This window comes from Phodopus roborovskii, unplaced genomic scaffold (assembly GCF_943737965.1).
Source record: "Phodopus roborovskii unplaced genomic scaffold, PHOROB, whole genome shotgun sequence".
In the NCBI taxonomy this organism is placed as follows: domain Eukaryota; kingdom Metazoa; phylum Chordata; class Mammalia; order Rodentia; family Cricetidae; genus Phodopus; species Phodopus roborovskii.
Window position 1 is genome coordinate 28,837,003 of NW_026126418.1, and position 19,669 is coordinate 28,856,671.

The 19,669-nt window shown below is 41.5% G+C and overlaps 2 protein-coding genes across 2 annotated transcripts; both read left to right on the forward strand.

Annotated features, from left to right (window-relative positions):
- The first annotated feature begins 8,842 nt into the window (after nucleotides 1–8,842).
- On the forward strand, nucleotides 8,843–10,896 carry LOC127222388 (tetratricopeptide repeat protein 30A1). Its single transcript, XM_051184431.1, has one exon. The coding sequence runs from the start codon at nucleotides 8,877–8,879 to the stop codon at nucleotides 10,869–10,871; it is 1,995 nt and encodes a 664-aa protein (XP_051040388.1). The 5' UTR covers nucleotides 8,843–8,876; the 3' UTR covers nucleotides 10,872–10,896.
- Nucleotides 10,897–12,416: 1,520 nt separating this feature from the next.
- On the forward strand, nucleotides 12,417–14,597 carry LOC127222389 (tetratricopeptide repeat protein 30A2). The gene has a single exon (XM_051184432.1). It carries the CDS (start codon nucleotides 12,486–12,488, stop codon nucleotides 14,478–14,480), a length of 1,995 nt encoding a protein of 664 aa, XP_051040389.1. The 5' UTR covers nucleotides 12,417–12,485; the 3' UTR covers nucleotides 14,481–14,597.
- The last annotated feature ends 5,072 nt before the right edge of the window (nucleotides 14,598–19,669 follow it).

Here is a 19,669-nt window from a genome sequence, read left to right on the forward strand (position 1 = left end):
GTGTTTCATTTCTAATCCTACTGTTTCTTAGTGATGAGCCGGACCCTTGATTTCATTTTCCCGTTGGATGAGCCTCCACTCCTTATGAGCACCAACTAACCCCAGCCTTCCCAAAAGGGTCCCCGGGAGGAACGCAGTGAATGTGTTTGTCTAGTCGGTGTTACACAAGCTCTGAAACTCTGCAGTGAGGTCACAGTTCACTTCTTCTGTTTTTTGAATTCGGCCTTCATTGTAAACCAAGCCTTTTCCTAGGAGGAATGTGTTAATCATTTTATTAGAGCAAAGGTGAAGGGGAACCTACAGCCACGTGTACCACTGCTTCCGACAGAGAGAGATTTCACCAGTGCAAAGGAGTGCCTTGCTACTGAGCACGGACTAGCTTGAGGTGAAAAAGGTTGGGGATAAAATGTAAGGTACCTCAATTTTACATTTTTTCTTAAGTGGAAAAAAAAGAATATTCTAAAAAGGCTAGGAGATAACATCTATACAATCTATATCCTCTAGGAAGTCAGGTCTACAGGTGAAAAGACAGACTGTTTTAAATAGATGTGACTAGAAAGCTGTTTTGATGCCAGTTTCACCTGAGACAATATGGACAGGGTCTGTCTTAACCAAAGCCACTGGGCTTTCTATCCTTCACATTGCATCATTAGCTGGGTGACTTTGAACACATTTCTCTGCTTCCCAAATTGTCAAGTGAAATTACACTAGGAGTTTATTTGCAGAAACCTTAACATTAAAATCCTTTGTCCAAACAAACATTCAAGGACTCCCCAGGAGACAAGGTAGATGAAGACTGAGATCTCTTTGAAGCAGGTCTTGGGGGTCCAGAGCCCCAGGTCTTGGGGGTCCAGAGCCCACACAAATCGTCATCTCTTTGTTCACATACATGCTACTCCAAGAGAGTGTCTGAGCACTCAGAAAACCCCTGGAAGATGTGAAACCTGACAGTCATCCCAGCTCTGAACAGTAACACTTACAAAGCATCTTTTCTTACTTTTACTGATCAGTATCGGATATTTACTCAAACCCAAAAGAAATGGTGGTCAGGTATTTGAAGATGGGGGATAAAATGAAGGTACCAAAACGAAAGTGGGGTGAGCTGACAATCAACATGAGGAAGGCAGCTTTGTTATGGCAAGCTTTTATATATGGCAAGATTTTATAAAAAGATTATAAATCAGGCAAAGGGTGGGGCTAGAAGAAAATAAGGGTGAAGGCAGGTAGATGGTTAGGACAATGGCTAAGGAGAGGTGAAAGTCGATTCAAACAAAGAAAACAGGTACTTACCGCACCCTCCCAAAAGTGAGGGTGCGGAATCATGTCATCAACTGAACAGGAAAGAGAGACAATTACAGAGGAAGAAACTTGACAAAGGAGAGAAGGAAGGGGTGAGTGCACTAAGAAAGAGTGTTGCTAGCTGCCCTTTACAGCTATGCCTGCAGGGAAGGCTGGAGAGACTTGGGAGGGGGAGGTATGAGTACAGAGAAAATCACCTCTGCAGAGCAGGTAAGAGGAGGCCGTGCAGATTTATGGATTTTATTAAGCCAGTTTTCTGAATCACTCTGCTATAAAGGAAAATAGCTTCTGCAGAGCTGTCTCCCTCCTTCAGGTGAAGAACAAAGGGTGGGTGGAGTTAGGAACAGACCCTGGTCTGCAAGATCACTGTGTGTCTGCAGCTCCGAAACACTGCAGGTGTCTCTGCGTACTGCACAGCCTCACAACATAATGTTTATATTGCAGACAGGAATTGAGACTGCATCCACGTGAGGCTGCAGTGAGCCCACATCTGTTACCCTTCCTAACAATAAATAAGTAGCCAGAAAAACAATGCCAGTCCATGGAAAGCAAACATTTTCAAGTGTCTGCTTTATGATAAAATTGGACCCAGTCAGTGTCTTCAGAGACTGCAGGCGGCCATGAGACAGCAGCTCCCCTTACCCTGGATGTTGATGCTACCCAATGCTGAGGGAGACATAATTTACAGCACAAACCCTACGGCTTCCACTAAGGTTGAGTTTTCCTCTCATCTTCTTGCCTTTTTATTGGCTTCACTGCACGGTTGCCAATAGCAACATCCATTGGTAGCAAAGGGAGTTCAACACCATTGCAATCTGCCAGACAGTGGAACCCTGACGATGTCAACCATCAATCAAATAGCTATTTGTAATTACCTCCATCTATTTCTCCTGTCTCAAGGTATCTTTTCTATTGTGGGTCAAGATTCAGAAACTGCTGACTAACGCCCTGGGTCTGTTCCTCCATGACTATGGAGAAGTGGGAGAGATGGGGGTAGCCCCTAAAGCCTAGAGGTCAGAAGTTGGAATTCTAGGACTTGAAGGTATATTTAACACCTTGTAAAATGATTTCTTTCCCATGAATGTGAGTTCTGTGGGATCCTAATCTAGCTTACCAAAGCATAGAACAAGGAAATTTCCCAATCCTTAGTTTCCACTGTTGTTTCCTGCTGGAGAAAGGTATTTGAAATGTGAGCCCTCTACACAGGAAAAAAACAAAACAAACAAAAACTCAAGCAGGTCTCTTGGCATGATCAGCTGAGATGACACCATTCTACCTTTGTATGAGATGTATTTTTTCAGAAATTGTATCTATTCACACTAGTGAGTATATAGTTAATAGGTGCACAACCCACAACACAGCTGGTAGGTGAATGCAGCTTGGCAAACCGCCAAGGGCACCTAACAGTACACAGCAGGCCAGGACTCCATCCTAGGCGATGGGCCTACCATCTTGGGACTCTGCATGCTTCGGGTTTCTATCTGTTAAATAAAAGCCCCAACTTTCCTTCAGTTTCTGCATCAAAGGACCATGCTGTGCTTTGCTTTTGGAACTTCATCCAGGTAATTTTCTTCTTTCTGCTTCTCGAATAAAATAGAAGCAAACCTGAAAGAGTCATCTCCCTGAAGACAGAGCAAACATTTATATAGGGAGGGAGTAGACATAGAAGCAGCCTTCCAACAGTGTCTGAGCCAGCCTCTAATGAACGTGAATGATGCTGTCAACAACACCTGCTTGTGTACACTCTCTTATGTCACGAAGAACAGCTTCAGATTATCTCATGTTGCCGAGTCCCATATGGGAATCATTAGTTTAGAAGTGAATTTATAAAGGGAGCCAAGGAAAGTAAAACTTGTACATGAGTTTTCTGTTTCTGAAACATGGAGGCCTACCTGCTTTCAGGTACTTTGGGTGTATGAATATCTTGGATTTAAAATGATTTTAGCAATTTTTTTATAATTAGTGCAATATCAGTAGTGTGTTTCTGGGGTTCAGTTGCCTTTTCTGTATATTTCAGTTTAGTATACTTTAGTGACTTAAGTCATTAGACTGGCTTTACTTAATTTACTTTGCAGTGCAATTATTTTTAAACCCATTTCTCTTACTAAACCTTGTGAGTTACAGAAAGACCAAAAAAAAAAAAAAAAAAAAAAAAAAAAAAGAGAGAGAGAGAGAGAGAGAAAAAAGAAAAAGAAAAAAGTACAGTAATAGGAATAATTACTCTCAAGTGCAGCAGAAATCTAAACATGTTTGGATGAGATTCTAACATAAAGAAAAATGCATAGCGGTGGGAGGAAACGACAAAAAGATTCATTAAAGCAACTAAATGTGACCTAACTTGAGACTGGGAAAGCTTTGCAAGCTTTGCCATGCCTCCTTTAGTGAATTCCTAATGTTTCATAGTAACAATCTGGAATTGTTACTCCACCATGTAGTATCAAGAGCTCTCAAACTCCAAATGAACTAAGAGGTTTAATTTAATTTAAAGGTTAAGTCTGGCCATTAGAAGGTCAACAGTGTCACATACTTCCTAAGTCACTGGTTCTCAACCTGTGGGTCACAACCCCATTAGAGATCAAGTATCAGCTGTCCTTCGTATCAGATATTTGCATTACTACTCTGAACAGTAGCAAAATTACAGTTACAAAGTAGCAATAGCAATGAAAATAAATTTATGGTTGGGGGGATCACCACAACACAAGGAACTGTACTGAAGGATCACAGCATTAGGAGGGTTGAGAGCCCTTATCCTAAGTGAACAGTGATAGAACATGGATGGCAGAGATTAAAAAAAAAAAAAAAGATGTTTCTGGAGAATTTCATGAAGGGCAATAGATTTAGCAGTGCCCAGTGCTGTGCTCACCTTTGTCTGTGACCCCTTTTCCCCTGCTAGTGATTTTAGGTTGTACATACTTTGATTTTGAATGTCCTTGCATGTTTGTGCATCTCTCAGCAGCACTAAAGGCAAATGTTCATCTATGTATCAATCTATAACAACCATTGTTATTGAATGTATACACTGGTACAAAAAAATGTTTGTTTTATTAAGTAAATGAACTACTTGCTGTGAAAAAGAAGAGTGTCGTCCTCCAGGCCATCATTAGTCTGTGTTCATTTCTGTGTATATGTGTGTTAGAGCGATCATCTTTCTTTTGCTCTAATATAGATTTAGATTAAATCATATTTAGAGCAATTTTAAAGCATAGCACAATGTGGAGATAGAAGTCTAGTTTATTGAGTTCCATTCCCTTGGAGGGCTGTTGCTTTTGCCCTTTTATTTTGATTTACAATAATTTAAAGAGGGTCCCCTACTGACTTGTTTCCTAATTATTGTTCTTTTACACAAAAGAAGGGAAATATGTTATCAACTGGCTTGTGTGAAACCCCTCTCTTTGTGTAATTTCCAGGCTAATACTGTATTGTAAGAACACATGGTTAAATGCTGCTTGGCCATTTCAGAAGCAACTGCCCATGGCTTTGAAACAGACTGCTTTAAGAAAACGAAAACTTCTTGATTTTAATAAAAATGCTTAATATTTAACTAACATTTTAGAATAATCTTTGTGTTGAAGGTGCATGCATTCTAATACCTACAATTTAATCGTGACAATTTAATTCGTTAACTTTGGTCAATGTTGTCTCCTTGTGTGAGAGTGATACTGGGACCTCATGTTTAAAATAAAAGATTTCTCGAATTATTGAAGGTTTCCTGGAAGTAGGAGAATTCTGCTGCCAAAACCTGGGTCTCTTTGTCTATTATGCATTGCTTAAATTTGCATGGGCAGTTACACGGGGAGGGGTGTGCTGACAGCCACAGTGATGTGATACAATTATAAAATGGCTTTGGTGCTTAACCTTTAAAATTCTTACAGCACTATGCCAGTTCTATTACAAGGAACTGCAACAAACAATCCAAAGCCAATTCAAACGGCTGGGGAGGAGACGCCCAGGAAGAGCCGGAAGAGGTGCAGTGTGGCCCTCTACTGGACAGTGTAAGCAATCACCTGCGCTGCCTGCTGCAGCCACTGGCCTCTTTGTGAATTGCCTCCTGCAGTCCTACAGTGAGTTGGAAATAAGAACGTCTAAGCCTCAGGTCTTTGGAGATTAATGACGGAAGGTAAGCAAATAAACCTGGTGATGAAAGTTCTGCATACGCGCTGGAGTTTGGAGTAGCTCTTAGAAAGACTGATCCAGAGACTGGAGAGATGGCTCAGTGGTAAAGAGCACTGTCCACTTTTCCAGAGGTCCCCGTTTCAATTCTCAGCATCCATGTGGCAACTTAGAACTGTCCTGTAACTCTGTTCCAGGGGATCCGGTGCCCTCATACGGACATTCTACAGGAAAAACGCTAATGTACATAAACTAAGAATAAATTTATTTATTTATTTATTATGTATAGTCTTCTGCCTGATGCCAGTGGAGGCACCAGATTCAAGGTGGCTGTGAGCCATCATGTGGTTGCTGGGAATTGAATTCATGGAAGAGCATTCAGAGCTCTTAACTGCTGAAACATCTCTCCAGCCCCAAAAATAAATATATTAAAAAGAAGAAGTCTGGTCGATTGTTTTACAAATTAGTATCCATGATTTTGCCTTGTCCACTAATCCCTTCTGTAAACCACAACACTACTGCACAATTGAGATAGGTTAACTTAGTGACACTGTAACCTAAAATGCAAGCTACTTGATCCAAATCAAAGTCTGTTCAAGAGAGAGATCTTGTTTTAGACACTGAGGAAGGTTCCTCTGAAAGGGAGCCCTAGTGAAATGAAACGGCTCTCCAGCTAAACATGCTGAGCCTTGCTGACTCAGTATAAGGTGGTCCCAAGGCTCCAAAACACTGAACTCAGGCTCCTAAGAATCAGCCAATGCCCTTACAAGCCTGGCACTAATTTATTCACTGCTTCCCTGTCTGAGCGGAGATAAGGTTGAGAAGACTGGAATTCTATGGGACTGAGCTCCCAAACTGGGCATCCTGAAGAAAATGATCAGGGGAAAAAAAACAGTAACTTTGCAAAGGACTTCCTTTACCAAGGAAAATTCTTACACATGGTTGTGTGATCAACACTCATGTATTAACAATGTACCAACCACAAATGATACTTCCCAGCTAGTTGTAAGAGAGAAAATTCAATAGACCATACATTTGATCACTTTGTATTTTAGCTCTGATATATATATCATATATACAAATTTATATTATATTATATATATATATATATATATATATTGAACTCTTCCTGGTAATCATGTCTCCCTTAGTCTGTGAATCATTAACTCCTATCTACATGTGTCTAGCACACTTTATAAGCACCACTACATGTCCTCATGCTGAGGATAGCATTGGCTTTTCAAGACCCAATTGTAAACAAACAAAAAATGATATCTTATACTTCATAATCTTCTGCCCAGTTTTGCTTTCCAGGCTTTCCATCATTAACTGAAGGACCTCCTTTCACTCCCCCATCCAAAAAACAATGAAACTATTCCCCAACTGCCTATGGGAGGCCAAATAAAAGCCAACCTCTCACAGCAGTTGTTATGGTCATGCCAACTTCACAGTGGGATTGGTGCACTCGCTGCATTTGAAAATGACCCTGCCCTCCATCTGTCTAAGCCAAATGCCCTGCTCTTTTCAAGCCAGGCCCCTGGAGCAGCTTCCCATGAAATAAGGAGGAGAACATAGAACATCCACCCTCCTGTGTACTTCAGCTGCCCTGCTCACAGACAGGCACCAGCACAGAGAGGAGAAGCCCAGATGACCCCTGTAGGTAGCCAATAAATTTGGGGGGAAGCCAACAGTCTTGTGTGTGTGTGTGTGTGTGTGTGTGTGTGTGTGTGTGTTTTAAAAAGTCATCTGGAGGTGGATGGTTTCAAAATGTGTAAGTACAGCTTTGCAAACAGAGAGAAACTAAAGGGGTAAAGAGGTATTTTTTTTATTTCCATGCTTACTCAATTTAATACCAGCGTATTCAAGAAAACAGTCTATGCACAAAGAGTTTTTTTTTTTAATATCCAGTGTCAGTTTCCAAAGAACAAATGTCTGACAGGCCACCAGTCTTAAAGGAGAAGATACATTGTATTCCTTAAGATCAGAGGTCACATACCTCCATCAAAGACTTCACCTTAGAAAATACACTAGGAGTCAGGGTAAAAGAAAGCTCAGAGTAGGGGTTTAGAAGTACTCCTTAGCTGCTTTCTGCAGACAAGCTGCTTTCTGCAGAGAGGGACAAAGACCCTCTCCACAACTCATGAAATAGGTATAATTTGTTCCTTCCTTCTCATTGATTTCATTAAATGTTCCTTATCTGATGGCATTCAAGCAGTCACATGGCTGCTAATTCTCAGCAAGAGTGAAGGATAAAAAAGTACATGAAGTCAGTCATTCTATAACATGAGCAAGTGTAAACCTACTCAAGTCTTTTCCTTGTGATACTGGGCAACCAGGAGATGTGCGACCCCCACCAGTCACTGTCTGAAGTCTACAGCCCACACCAGTTTAGTTGGTTGTTTCTATTTGTAATCTTTCCTCATACACATTGGTAGTCCTTTAAAAACCATCAGAAACATGTGTGTTGAAGTATTTGCCACTCACTATTTCTCATGGAACCTAGTTCTTGGTTATCATGGTTTAGCCTCTGTGGTGGTTTGAATAAGAATGTACCTCATAGGCTCACATGTTTGAAAGGTGAGTCACCAGTTGGTAGAACTGTTCAGGAAAGTGTCGGAAGACAAATGTCACTGGAGATGGGCTTTGATATTACAAGAGATCCCCACTATCCCAGGGGCAGACTCTCTGCCTCCAACTTGGAAATCAAGATTTAAGCTTAATGGGGGTGATGGAGAAGTTCTTCTGCCCAGAACTCTGGGTCAGGAACTCAAGTTTGACTCTTCCAAAAGGATTATTATAGTCATTTCTGGGAAATAGATGGAAGGCCTGATTTGATACTCTTATACATCTGCTCCATAGTACTTGCTATTTTACTTGGAACAGTTATCCATCAAATTACTCTGCTTTGCCTGAGACTTCCCCTGGAAATTCCAGCTAACCTCCTCAGTGGAGTTCCTTAGTAGATTTAAACTAAATATTTGTAAACCCTCAATTTCATTATAGTGAGTTGTCTACCCCATGTCTCTGCTACTTCCCATTTATCCCTTTACTTGCTATGTTCTCAATAAACTGACTTTCAACACAAAACCTCCATTATATATCACCTTCTAGTTGGTACAAAATATGTTATCACTGTGTCATTCTGCTAAGAAGTACACACTCCGGTTAAGGACTCTTGAAATGAAACTACAATTCCCAAAAGGCAAAGCGGCTCCGTCACGTAGGAAAGTGAAAATGCCGGGAGAAAACAGGAATTTATGTGTCTGAATTGCTTGAAGCTATTCCCTTCTGAGTACTGCCCAGTTTGTACTCTTACAACACATAACAAAAATTCAGGGATTATTTTTATGGTTCCTTTTCGTGCCTAACGGATTATCTCCCACTCATGGCAACATTCGCCCCATTAACTTCCGTTTCCGGTTTTCTAGTTGCCTTGGAAACTAGCATGCTCTAGAGTTTTGGCGGCTATGGCGTGGCAGAGCAGCTCACAGGTCCCCGATGGTGAGTTCACAGCGGTCGTGTACCGGCTCATCCGCGACTCCCGCTACTCAGAGGCGGTGCAGCTGCTGGGCGCCGAGCTGCAGAGGAGTCCCCGGAGCCGCGCCAGGCTGTCGCTGCTGGCCTACTGCTACTACCGCCTGCAGGAGTTCGAGCTCGCTGCAGAGTGCTATGAGCAGCTGAGCCAGATGCACCCGGAACTCGAGCAGTACCGCCTGTACCAGGCCCAGGCTCTGTACAAGGCCTGTCTGTATCCAGAGGCCACGCGGGTCGCCTTCCTCCTGGACAACCCCACCTACTATAGCCGGGTCCTTCGCCTTCAAGCTGCTATCAAGTACAGTGAAGGCGACCTGCCAGGAGCCAGGAGCCTGGTGGAGCAGCTGCTGAGTGGAGAAGCCGGAGAAGACAGTGGAGGGGAAAATGACCCAGATGGTTTGGTCAACATGGGTTGTCTGCTCTACAAGGAGGGGCATTATGAAGCTGCCTGTTCCAACTTCTTAGCAGCCCTGCAGGCTTCTGGCTACCAGCCTGACCTGTCCTACAACTTGGCTTTGGCATATTACAGCAATAGGCAGTATGCCCCTGCTCTAAAGCATATCGCTGATATCATTGAGCGTGGCATCCGTCAGCACCCAGAGCTAGGTGTGGGATTGACCACTGAAGGCATTGATATTCGCAGTGTGGGCAACACTCCAGTCCTTCACCAGACTGCTCTGGTTGAAGCCTTCAACCTCAAGGCAGCCATAGAGTACCAACTGAGAAACTTTGAGGTAGCCCAAGAAACCCTCATTGACATGCCACCCAGAGCAGAGGAAGAGTTGGACCCTGTGACCCTGCACAACCAGGCCCTGATGAACATGGATGCCAGGCCTACAGAGGGCTTTGAAAAGCTCCAGTTCCTGCTCCAGCAGAACCCCTTTCCCCCAGAGACCTTTGGCAACCTGTTGCTGCTCTACTGTAAATATGAGTATTTTGACCTGGCAGCTGATGTCCTGGCAGAAAATGCCCACTTGACTTACAAGTTCCTCACACCCTATCTCTATGACTTCTTGGATGCCATGATCACTTGCCAGACAGCTCCTGAAGAGGCTTTCATAAAGCTTGATGGGCTGGCAGGCATGCTGACTGAACAGCTCAGGAGACTCACCAAGCAAGTACAGGAAGCCAGACACAACAGAGATGATGAAATTATTAAAAAGGCTGTGAATGATTATGATGACACTCTTGAGAAGTATATCCCTGTACTGATGGCCCAGGCAAAAATCTACTGGAATCTTGAAAATTACCCCATGGTGGAGAAGATCTTCCGCAAATCTGTGGAATTCTGTAATGATCATGATGTGTGGAAGCTGAATGTGGCCCATGTTCTCTTCATGCAGGAGAACAAATACAAAGAGGCCATTGGCTTCTATGAGCCCATCGTCAAGAAGAACTATGATAACATCCTGAGCGTCAGCGCCATTGTGTTAGCCAACCTGTGTGTCTCCTATATTATGACAAGTCAAAATGAGGAAGCCGAGGAGCTGATGAGGAAGATTGAAAAGGAGGAAGAACAGCTCTCCTATGGTGACCCAGACAAGAAAATCTACCACCTTTGCATTGTGAATCTGGTGATAGGAACACTTTATTGTGCCAAGGGAAACTATGACTTTGGCATCTCTCGGGTCATCAAAAGCCTGGAGCCTTACCATAAAAAGCTAGGAACTGACACGTGGTATTATGCCAAAAGATGCTTCCTGTCCTTGCTAGAAAACATGTCAAAGCACATGATTGTGCTTTGTGACACTGTCATTGAAGAATGTGTCCAGTTCTTGGAGCACTGTGAAATTTTTGGCAGAAACATCCCTGCTGTTATAGAACAGCCCTTAGAGGAAGAGAGGATGCACACTGGGAAGAATACAGTCACGTATGAGTCCAGACAGTTGAAAGCTTTGATTTATGAGATCATAGGGTGGAACATATAGGAATTTTTGTTAATTTTAGTTTAAAAGCTTTGTTATCTAGGCATTGTATTTTATCTCTAAGCTTTGGCATCTTCACACTTTTAGATGTTATACATTGGTTACCTTAAATATATATCCAATTGGATATAGCTTTTCCTGATGAAAAACTTAACCAAATGAACATAATAAATGAATCCAGAAGCATGTATTTCAGCTTTCAGAACTGAATGGAGGAAGTGCCATCTAACGGCATTTATCATGTCTGCATCTTTCATTTTTGTTGCACTTTGTACTTTATTGTATCTGTGAAAAGCATTACAACCATGGAGGACATGTATCAAGCTGGACCTTAGTTATTGTACATTGGGATTTTGGAAGTAATTCTAGGGCGTACCTGTTCCGTTTTAGTTTACTCTCATGGTTATTTCTAGTGTAGAAGCTTTTCATACTTTAGATTTTAAAGTTTGTTTTGTTGTGTGGAGTTCTATGGGTTTTGTTTTTGTTTTAGAGAAAAGTAATGTTTACAAAAGTGTTCGTGGTCTTAGTGGTTTTTCTTAGAATGTACACAATTCAATGTGAAATTTTCTTCCTAAGTAAAAGTGTATATCTGTGGTTTCAAGATAATAAATAATTGACACATATCAGATATTTTTATTGCTCATGATTAACCTTTAGCAATGTTTGATAATACAAGTCATTTTAAAAGTAAATATCAAATTTCTATACTTATGTAGCAAACTAGAAGACAATGGTGGGGTTTCTTGGGAAATAGAGAAATACACATCATTCTGTTATTTGGCATTACCAAGTCTCTTCTGAAATTGATGGTATATAAATATTGATATATGAAATTATATAATTTTAAGTCACATTGAAACTATCCTGTATTTTTTTTTATTTTTATTTATTTTTTATCAGTTTCATAGCCACAGCCTTTCCAGTGAACTCTCAAGGGAATCCCATGGTGTTTGCTACTCAATGTTCTCATGCACTCCATTTCCTACAAACATAAAGGACTTTGTCCTTGTTTTCCCCAGTTCTATTAGCCTTTTGTTCTCCATAATGTCAGTCTGTATTAGAGAACATCAAAAAATTAGGCTTTGAAATTTTTTAACCAACAAAACTAGCAAATCCTTATGATGCAACAACAACTTTCTACTGAAAGGTAAAGATTGTTGTCATAATGAAATACTTTTCTTTTTCCTCAAGAAGGAATGAGTCATATGTATACGGAGTTACATATATTATATATGAGGCATGGCATATATACATTCACACACAGAATGATGTCTTTAGGTAGAGAAATACTAGCAAGTTTGTCAGAGAACAGACTAAAGGGTGTTTTTTTATATATAATTTATTACACTTTTATATTATTATTTCACCCGTACCTGTTCGCTCAAGATGTGATGATTTCATATCTGAAAGAAACACAGAGGAATATTAAAATACTGCTTTATGTTCAGGAACTTCTGTGTTTGCGTTAAGTGCAAGAAACAGTCACAGTCTTTTCAAGACTGGAGGGTTCCTGCTGTTACAAAACAACTTCCGGGATACGTTAGGAAACTTCTCTAGACTTCCGTTTCCGTTAGCTTGTTGCCCTGGGAACGAGTACACTCCCAGATCTTTACAGTTATGGCAGGGTTGAGCGGCTCACAAATCCCCGACGGTGAGTTCACAGCGGTCGTGTACCGGCTCATCCGCGACTCCCGCTACTCAGAGGCGGTGCAGCTGCTGGGCGCCGAGCTGCAGAGGAGTCCCCGGAGCCGCGCCGGGCTGTCGCTGCTGGCCTACTGCTACTACCGCCTGCAGGAGTTCGAGCTCGCTGCAGAGTGCTATGAGCAGCTGAGCCAGATGCACCCGGAACTCGAGCAGTACCGCCTGTACCAGGCCCAGGCTCTGTACAAGGCCTGTCTGTATCCAGAGGCCACGCGGGTCGCCTTCCTCCTGGACAACCCCACCTACTATAGCCGGGTCCTTCGCCTTCAAGCTGCTATCAAGTACAGTGAAGGCGACCTGCCAGGGGCCAGGAGCCTGGTGGAGCAGCTGCTGAGTGGAGAAGCCGGAGAAGACAGTGGAGGGGAAAATGACCCAGATGGTTTGGTCAACATGGGTTGTCTGCTCTACAAGGAGGGGCATTATGAAGCTGCCTGTTCCAAGTTCTTTGCAGCCTTACAGGCATCTGGCTACCAGCCTGATGTATCTTACAACCTGGCTTTAGCTTGTTATAGCAACAGGCACTATGCCCCCGCTTTAAAGCATATTGCCAATATAATTGAGCGTGGCATCCGTCAGCACCCAGAGCTAGGTGTGGGCATGACCACTGAAGGAATCGATGTTCGCAGTGTGGGCAACACCGTAGTCCTTCACCAGACTGCTCTGGTTGAAGCCTTCAACCTCAAGGCAGCCATAGAGTACCAACTGAGAAACTATGAGGCAGCACAGGAAGCACTCACTGACATGCCACCCAGAGCAGAGGAAGAGTTGGACCCTGTGACCCTGCACAACCAGGCTCTGATGAACATGGATGCCAGGCCTACAGAGGGCTTTGAAAAGCTCCAGTTCCTGCTCCAGCAGAACCCCTTTCCCCCAGAGACCTTTGGCAACCTGTTGCTGCTCTACTGTAAATATGAGTATTTTGACCTGGCAGCTGATGTCCTGGCAGAAAATGCCCACTTGACTTACAAGTTCCTCACACCCTATCTCTATGACTTCTTGGATGCCATGATCACTTGCCAGACAGCTCCTGAAGAGGCTTTCATAAAGCTTGATGGGCTGGCAGGCATGCTGACTGAGCAGCTCAGGAGACTCACCAAGCAAGTACAGGAAGCCAGACACAACAGAGATGATGAAGTTGTCATAAAAGCTGTGAATGAATATGATGAAACTCTTGAGAAGTATATCCCTGTACTGATGGCCCAGGCAAAAATCTACTGGAATCTTGAAAATTACCCCATGGTGGAGAAGATCTTCCGCAAATCTGTGGAATTCTGTAATGACCATGATGTGTGGAAGCTGAATGTGGCCCATGTTCTCTTCATGCAGGAGAACAAATACAAAGAGGCCATTGGCTTCTATGAGCCCATCGTCAAGAAGAACTATGATAACATCCTGAGCGTCAGCGCCATTGTGTTAGCCAACCTGTGTGTCTCCTATATTATGACAAGTCAAAATGAGGAAGCCGAGGAGCTTATGAGGAAGATTGAAAAGGAGGAAGAACAGCTCTCCTATGGTGACCCAGACAAGAAAATCTACCACCTTTGCATTGTGAATCTGGTGATAGGAACACTTTATTGTGCCAAGGGAAACTATGACTTTGGCATCTCTCGGGTCATCAAAAGCCTGGAACCTTACCATAAAAAGCTAGGAACTGACACGTGGTATTATGCCAAAAGATGCTTCCTGTCCTTGCTGGAAAACATGTCAAAGCATACAATCATGCTGCGGGACACTGTCATTCAAGAATGTGTCCAGTTCTTGGAGCACTGTGAAATTTTTGGCAGAAACATCCCTGCTGTCATAGAACAACCCTTGGAGGAAGAGAGGATGCACACTGGGAAGAATACAGTCACGTATGAGTCCAGACAGTTGAAAGCTTTGATTTATGAGATCATAGGGTGGAACATGTAGGTACTTCTAAAAAGGTCATTAGACTTTTTCAAATCTGTATTTTACTTCTTTTGTTTTCCTGTTCATTTTTATACCTATTTCATATTTGACTCTGTATACATAAAACTTTAATAGCCTTTGTACCCTTGTATTCACTGTGTGTCACAGGCACCCACATTCTTGCTACTAGACACAGGCCACAGTTGCCGCAGTGGCATCTCTGCTGAAGCAGAAACACTCACAGCACTTAGTGTTTCAGCTTTGGGCTGGAAAGGGGACTTAGCCTCAGTTAGTGTACAGTCTGATGTGACTACCTTGTAGACCCAATTGCTGGACCGCAGCAAACTATCTCTCCATCAGCAAAGAGAAACAGAAGGCAGACTTTGTTCTCTTGGTAGATTTTCTGCCCAATAAATCTAATTCTTAGCCATCTGCCTCCAGGTTTTTTTTTATTTCTTGGTTGATTTGTTGTTTGGTTGTTTGGATCCTTTCTTTGAGTGTTGTTTGAACTCCTTCACTTTCTGGACCCCATCAAAAATTAAAGTCGTGTTTGCACCCAGTCTAAGTCTTTTTGGAAGTACAAGTATTAAATAACAGAATCATTTTCCTAGGTTGTTTTCAGGTTATTTTTAGCCAGTAGTCCCATTTTTTTCCCCACAATGTGCTTGGTTAGTTAGTCTTAGATTTTACAATCAAAATTCCATCATTTCATTCTGCTTTGTGTTTTCCATAGTTGACTGCACTTCATAAATATTTACAAATACTAAGTGTGGAAGTTCTTTTTTAAAAGGTGTGTGTGCACATATGTGTGTGGGGGGGGCAGGCATATGGGTGCCAAGATGTATTTGTAGAAGTCAGAACATCTTTGGGGGAGGATTCCCCTTTCTGCCTTGAGTCTCACAGATTGGACTCAAGTCATTAGGCTTACCCAGAAATCACTTTTATCCACTGAGCCGCCTTGGAAGCTCATGTTTAGAAGCTTTGTGATGTTTTTAGTTTAGAGAGAAGTATTGAACTGAAAATAAAAAAAAATTAAATGTTAAGTTGTAGACTTTCTACAGTCTGTGGGTCTTAAACAATTCTTACACCCCAGGGTCTATGACCCTTTCAGCTACTAGACCCTTTCTCTGATTACTTTTGGCAATAGTATCTATTTCAGTAAATAGTATCTATTTCAGTAAAATCCACAAAGGAAGCTTGCTTTCTTTTATAACCTGGAATGATGAGCCGGTGAAAATCTATGATTTCATCTCAAATTAATGTCTTCTAGTACTTTGGTTTACAGAAAATATTTACCATTAAGGGGAATGCTATAACTTACTGATTACAAAAAGAGACTGAAGTTTTTCTTTTTACCTGGTGTTTTGTTTATAACTTTAGCTGTGAATGTATACAAGGCAGTCCCTCTTTTCTGCTACCATTGTGCATAAACATTGTATTGTGTGTTAATATTTAGAAATAATAAAATCTTATTAATTTCCCTTTTTAGTTGATCTTATAATGCATGTTTTTTATTGGAGATTTATTTTAATTAGCCCCCCAAATGGTAAACTACGTTTTGGTTCAGCATTTTTATTGACGGGCTATTATAATGTGCCTATGGACACACATGCACAAACACACAATTATTCTTGGAATAAAAACAAAGCCTTTCCTGCCCCTGAAGTGAGGCCCCCAGCTGCCAGTCTGCCAGATATCTGGAAATAGACAAGCAGGTGAAGTGAAGATGCAATAGAGATTTAGCTGTGTGATACACTTCACAGCCCACCTTGGATCCCCTTCATGTCTCCATCCCAGCAGTTAATCAAATGTTCTGCCTTTAACAGAACAGAAGTAATGGATGGCAGAGAGGAAGTAACAGATGCCAGTGCCATTTCTGTAACCGGCTCACCAAATCAGATCATCAGTCCTTACACTCTCATTTACTACAAAGAGAGGGCACACAGTCTCGTCCAAAGGACACAGTCACCTACAGTAGGAGGACAGTCTCCGCTCACAAAGCTTTCTCATGGAGGGCTTTCTTTTCCTGCCTTCGAAGTCTTATTTAAGAGATAATGGTGTTTACTGCTGCAGAATGTACCACACAATAAAAGAAAAATCTGCCTTCCTTGCCAGCCTCCTTTTCCCAGTTTATCTTCTCCTGTTTGTCAATTATTGGGGACACTGTCCTGATAGCAGCTCAAAGCGCAGCCAGGAATAAGGCATGCCCACTGGCCTTTAGCAGTAGGTGCTCCGCAGATGAGCTTTGTGTTTCCAAGGTGATGCTAGAAGTTCTTTAACCATGCAGTTCTGTAAACTGTGGTAACGTGTTTAGAGAAAAATTTAAGAGGATTCACCAAAAACACAATTCCATATAATTGGTAGAACACATGATCTCCATCTTTTCCTTTCAAATGCTTTAATGCTAGTAAGAAAACCGTGACGGCTTTAAATGGCAGACTTTTTAGATAGATCTGAAATGCTCTGTGGCATCACAGATTACATATAACAAAATCTAGAGGGTATTTGCTTTTCTGTATCCATAAAAATCTGACATCAGCCAGAATGTGATTAATTTATTATCCATAGAATATTTCATACTGTCTTTGGGTGAAAGTCTCTGCAGGATGACAAAACTTGAATCTGATATTAACAATTGAAGTTATATGGTTTTTGAGTAAGTCAGCTCCCTTGGACTTGATCCTAGATTGATCCACCACAGACTGAAATCCTTGTTGCAGCATCACAATGTATTTGAATTGGAGTCATCTTCATAAGGAGAAAATACAGGAATTTGTAGGAATAATCTTCATAATGAATATTACTGAAAAAAAGATTTGCATTTGTAGCATGAAAGAATAATGTTTGGATAAAGTAGGCCTTGCCAAACATGTGGCTATAACTATGATTAGGCAAACAAGTAAAAAGAGCCCATGCCCTGGCCCAAAGTGAAATTTGCATGCTCAAGAATTAAATGCACCATGGTGACTAGATAAATTAGCTTAAATTAATGAATGGCTAAATGTGGTGTGCTATGCAAACAGGACACTTGCAGGACATAGCAGACAGTACCCACCAGGCTTTTCTTTTGTGTTATTTTATAGGATGTAAGCTGCTAAGAAAAGGAAAATGGTACTAAGAGTTTCACCAGCAATCATGACAATTGCTAGTTTTTGAAAAGTGCCCACAAGCTCTTAAGATGTTAAAATATAGCAATACATTACTGGTTGTTGAGCTTCTGCTCAGGATTTGTATGAAAACAAACAAATCCTGATTCTCCACAGCCCTGTCCTATTGATAATGTCTTTAACACACAAAAAGACTATAGGCTGTGAAGAATATAAGCCATCCACTCCATGTTTAAGCCAGGACATGATATAGCAAGAGGCAGACACACCCTAACACTGTGAAAAGAAAACCCTCCTGAGAGAGTTTGCTGGAAAACCTGATTGCAAAGCAATGCCACGGGCACATGCCAGTATTGTATATATGTATCCTAGAAAAGACAAAACTCCCTCTGCAGTTAATACAGCACTTTTGTTTCTGGAATTTTTACTCTCATGCTGAGTCGTTGTTATCAAACTGTTCTTGAAAGAATGCAGGGGAACAAAGAACTACATTGTCTGCTTGGGATGTTGTAGGCAGCTTCAGAGACTAGAGAGACTAACTCTCCCTGATAATGTATATAAGGTGGATGATGGGATGGTGGGCAAAAGTATCAAAATGTTCTTCAAATAATCATGGGAAACTGGGGGATCATTTCTATGATCTTTTACAATGTTTGCAGGTAAGACCTAAATAGATTTTTTTACTTACAAGTTTGGTATTAAGTCAACACATGGGAGGTATTTAATGGCAAAACCAGGGCAAAGAGGCCTTGGACTTGCTCACTTCTTTAGTCATACAACTGAGTCTCAGAGATAAATGTGACTTGTCCAAATCAAGAGAGCCAATAGTGAGAAATGAGATTGAAAATGTGGGGCTAAAGGTGGTAAGACATTCTTTATTGTAACAAGCATCGTGGAATAATTTTTCCCTTCTTTTCTTTCTTTCTTTCCTTTTTTTTTTTTCTTTTTTCTTTTATGTATAGCCCTGGCTAGTCTGGAACTTGCTTTTTAGACCAGGCTAATCTTGAATCAACAGAGATCTACCTGCATCTGCCTCTTGAGTGCTATCCATTAAAGGTGTGCGCCATCACACTCAGCAAAATATTTTTTCTTTGGTACATATTAGGTATGATTCAGGAGTTAATGGATTTGTGTGCATATTTCTGAATACTCTTGTAATTCACTATTCCTTGAGATCTAGAGTAATTATTGGGTATATAGAATAAAATTAAATCTTTGTGAAGACATTGACTGAAACCTTGACTTCATTAATATTGATCATATGGTCCTTTGAAACTACAACAGCTATTCATGAGGTTTAATATACCTTTATTTCTCTCTCTCTCCTCCCTCTGTGTGTGTGAGAGAGAGAGAGAGAAAGACACAAAGAGAAAAAGCATGTTTTTACATTGGTGGAAAGATGAACATGCCAGGGTAAGTGCATGTCACATGTATGTTAATGACAGAGGACAAGCTTGGGTGTCATTCTTCCTCATATGTACATCACTGGCCTGGGGCTCACACACCAGGCTGTCTGGTCCCAAGGATCTGTGTGCCTCAGCCTCCCTGGAATGACAAGTATGTGCCTTCCTGCCAGGCCTTTCCATTGGGTTCTGGGGATATCATGCTTGCATATCACACACTTTACTGAGCTGTCTCTACAGCCATGTTTTCTTTGGATAACACCCACTTAAATAAACATAAATAGAAAATTAACCCCAGGGTGTGGTCCCTGGTAGGTCCACCACACTCAGCTAGCTGGCCCAACATACATCAGTATATGAGCAGCACAAATTAGATTTGACCAGTTGTTTGGCTCTTTTTAAAACAAGAGAGAACATGAAATTAAGAGGGGTGGGAAGGTAAGGGATGAATCTGTGAGGCATTAGGGGAAAGAGTGAGGATAAATATGTTCAAAATATACATGAAATTCTCAAACAATTAATTAAAAATTACATGTTTAAGAAAGAAAATTAAACTGACTTACTCAAATGAGCGACCCCCTAAATCTAAAGTTTTCTCACTTTATTTTGGTCAAAACACAAGATAAATAATAACACCTATATTACCCGTGGTTTGTATGCAAAAACATTGCTGTAGATTTTGCATTTCCCCCACATCCTG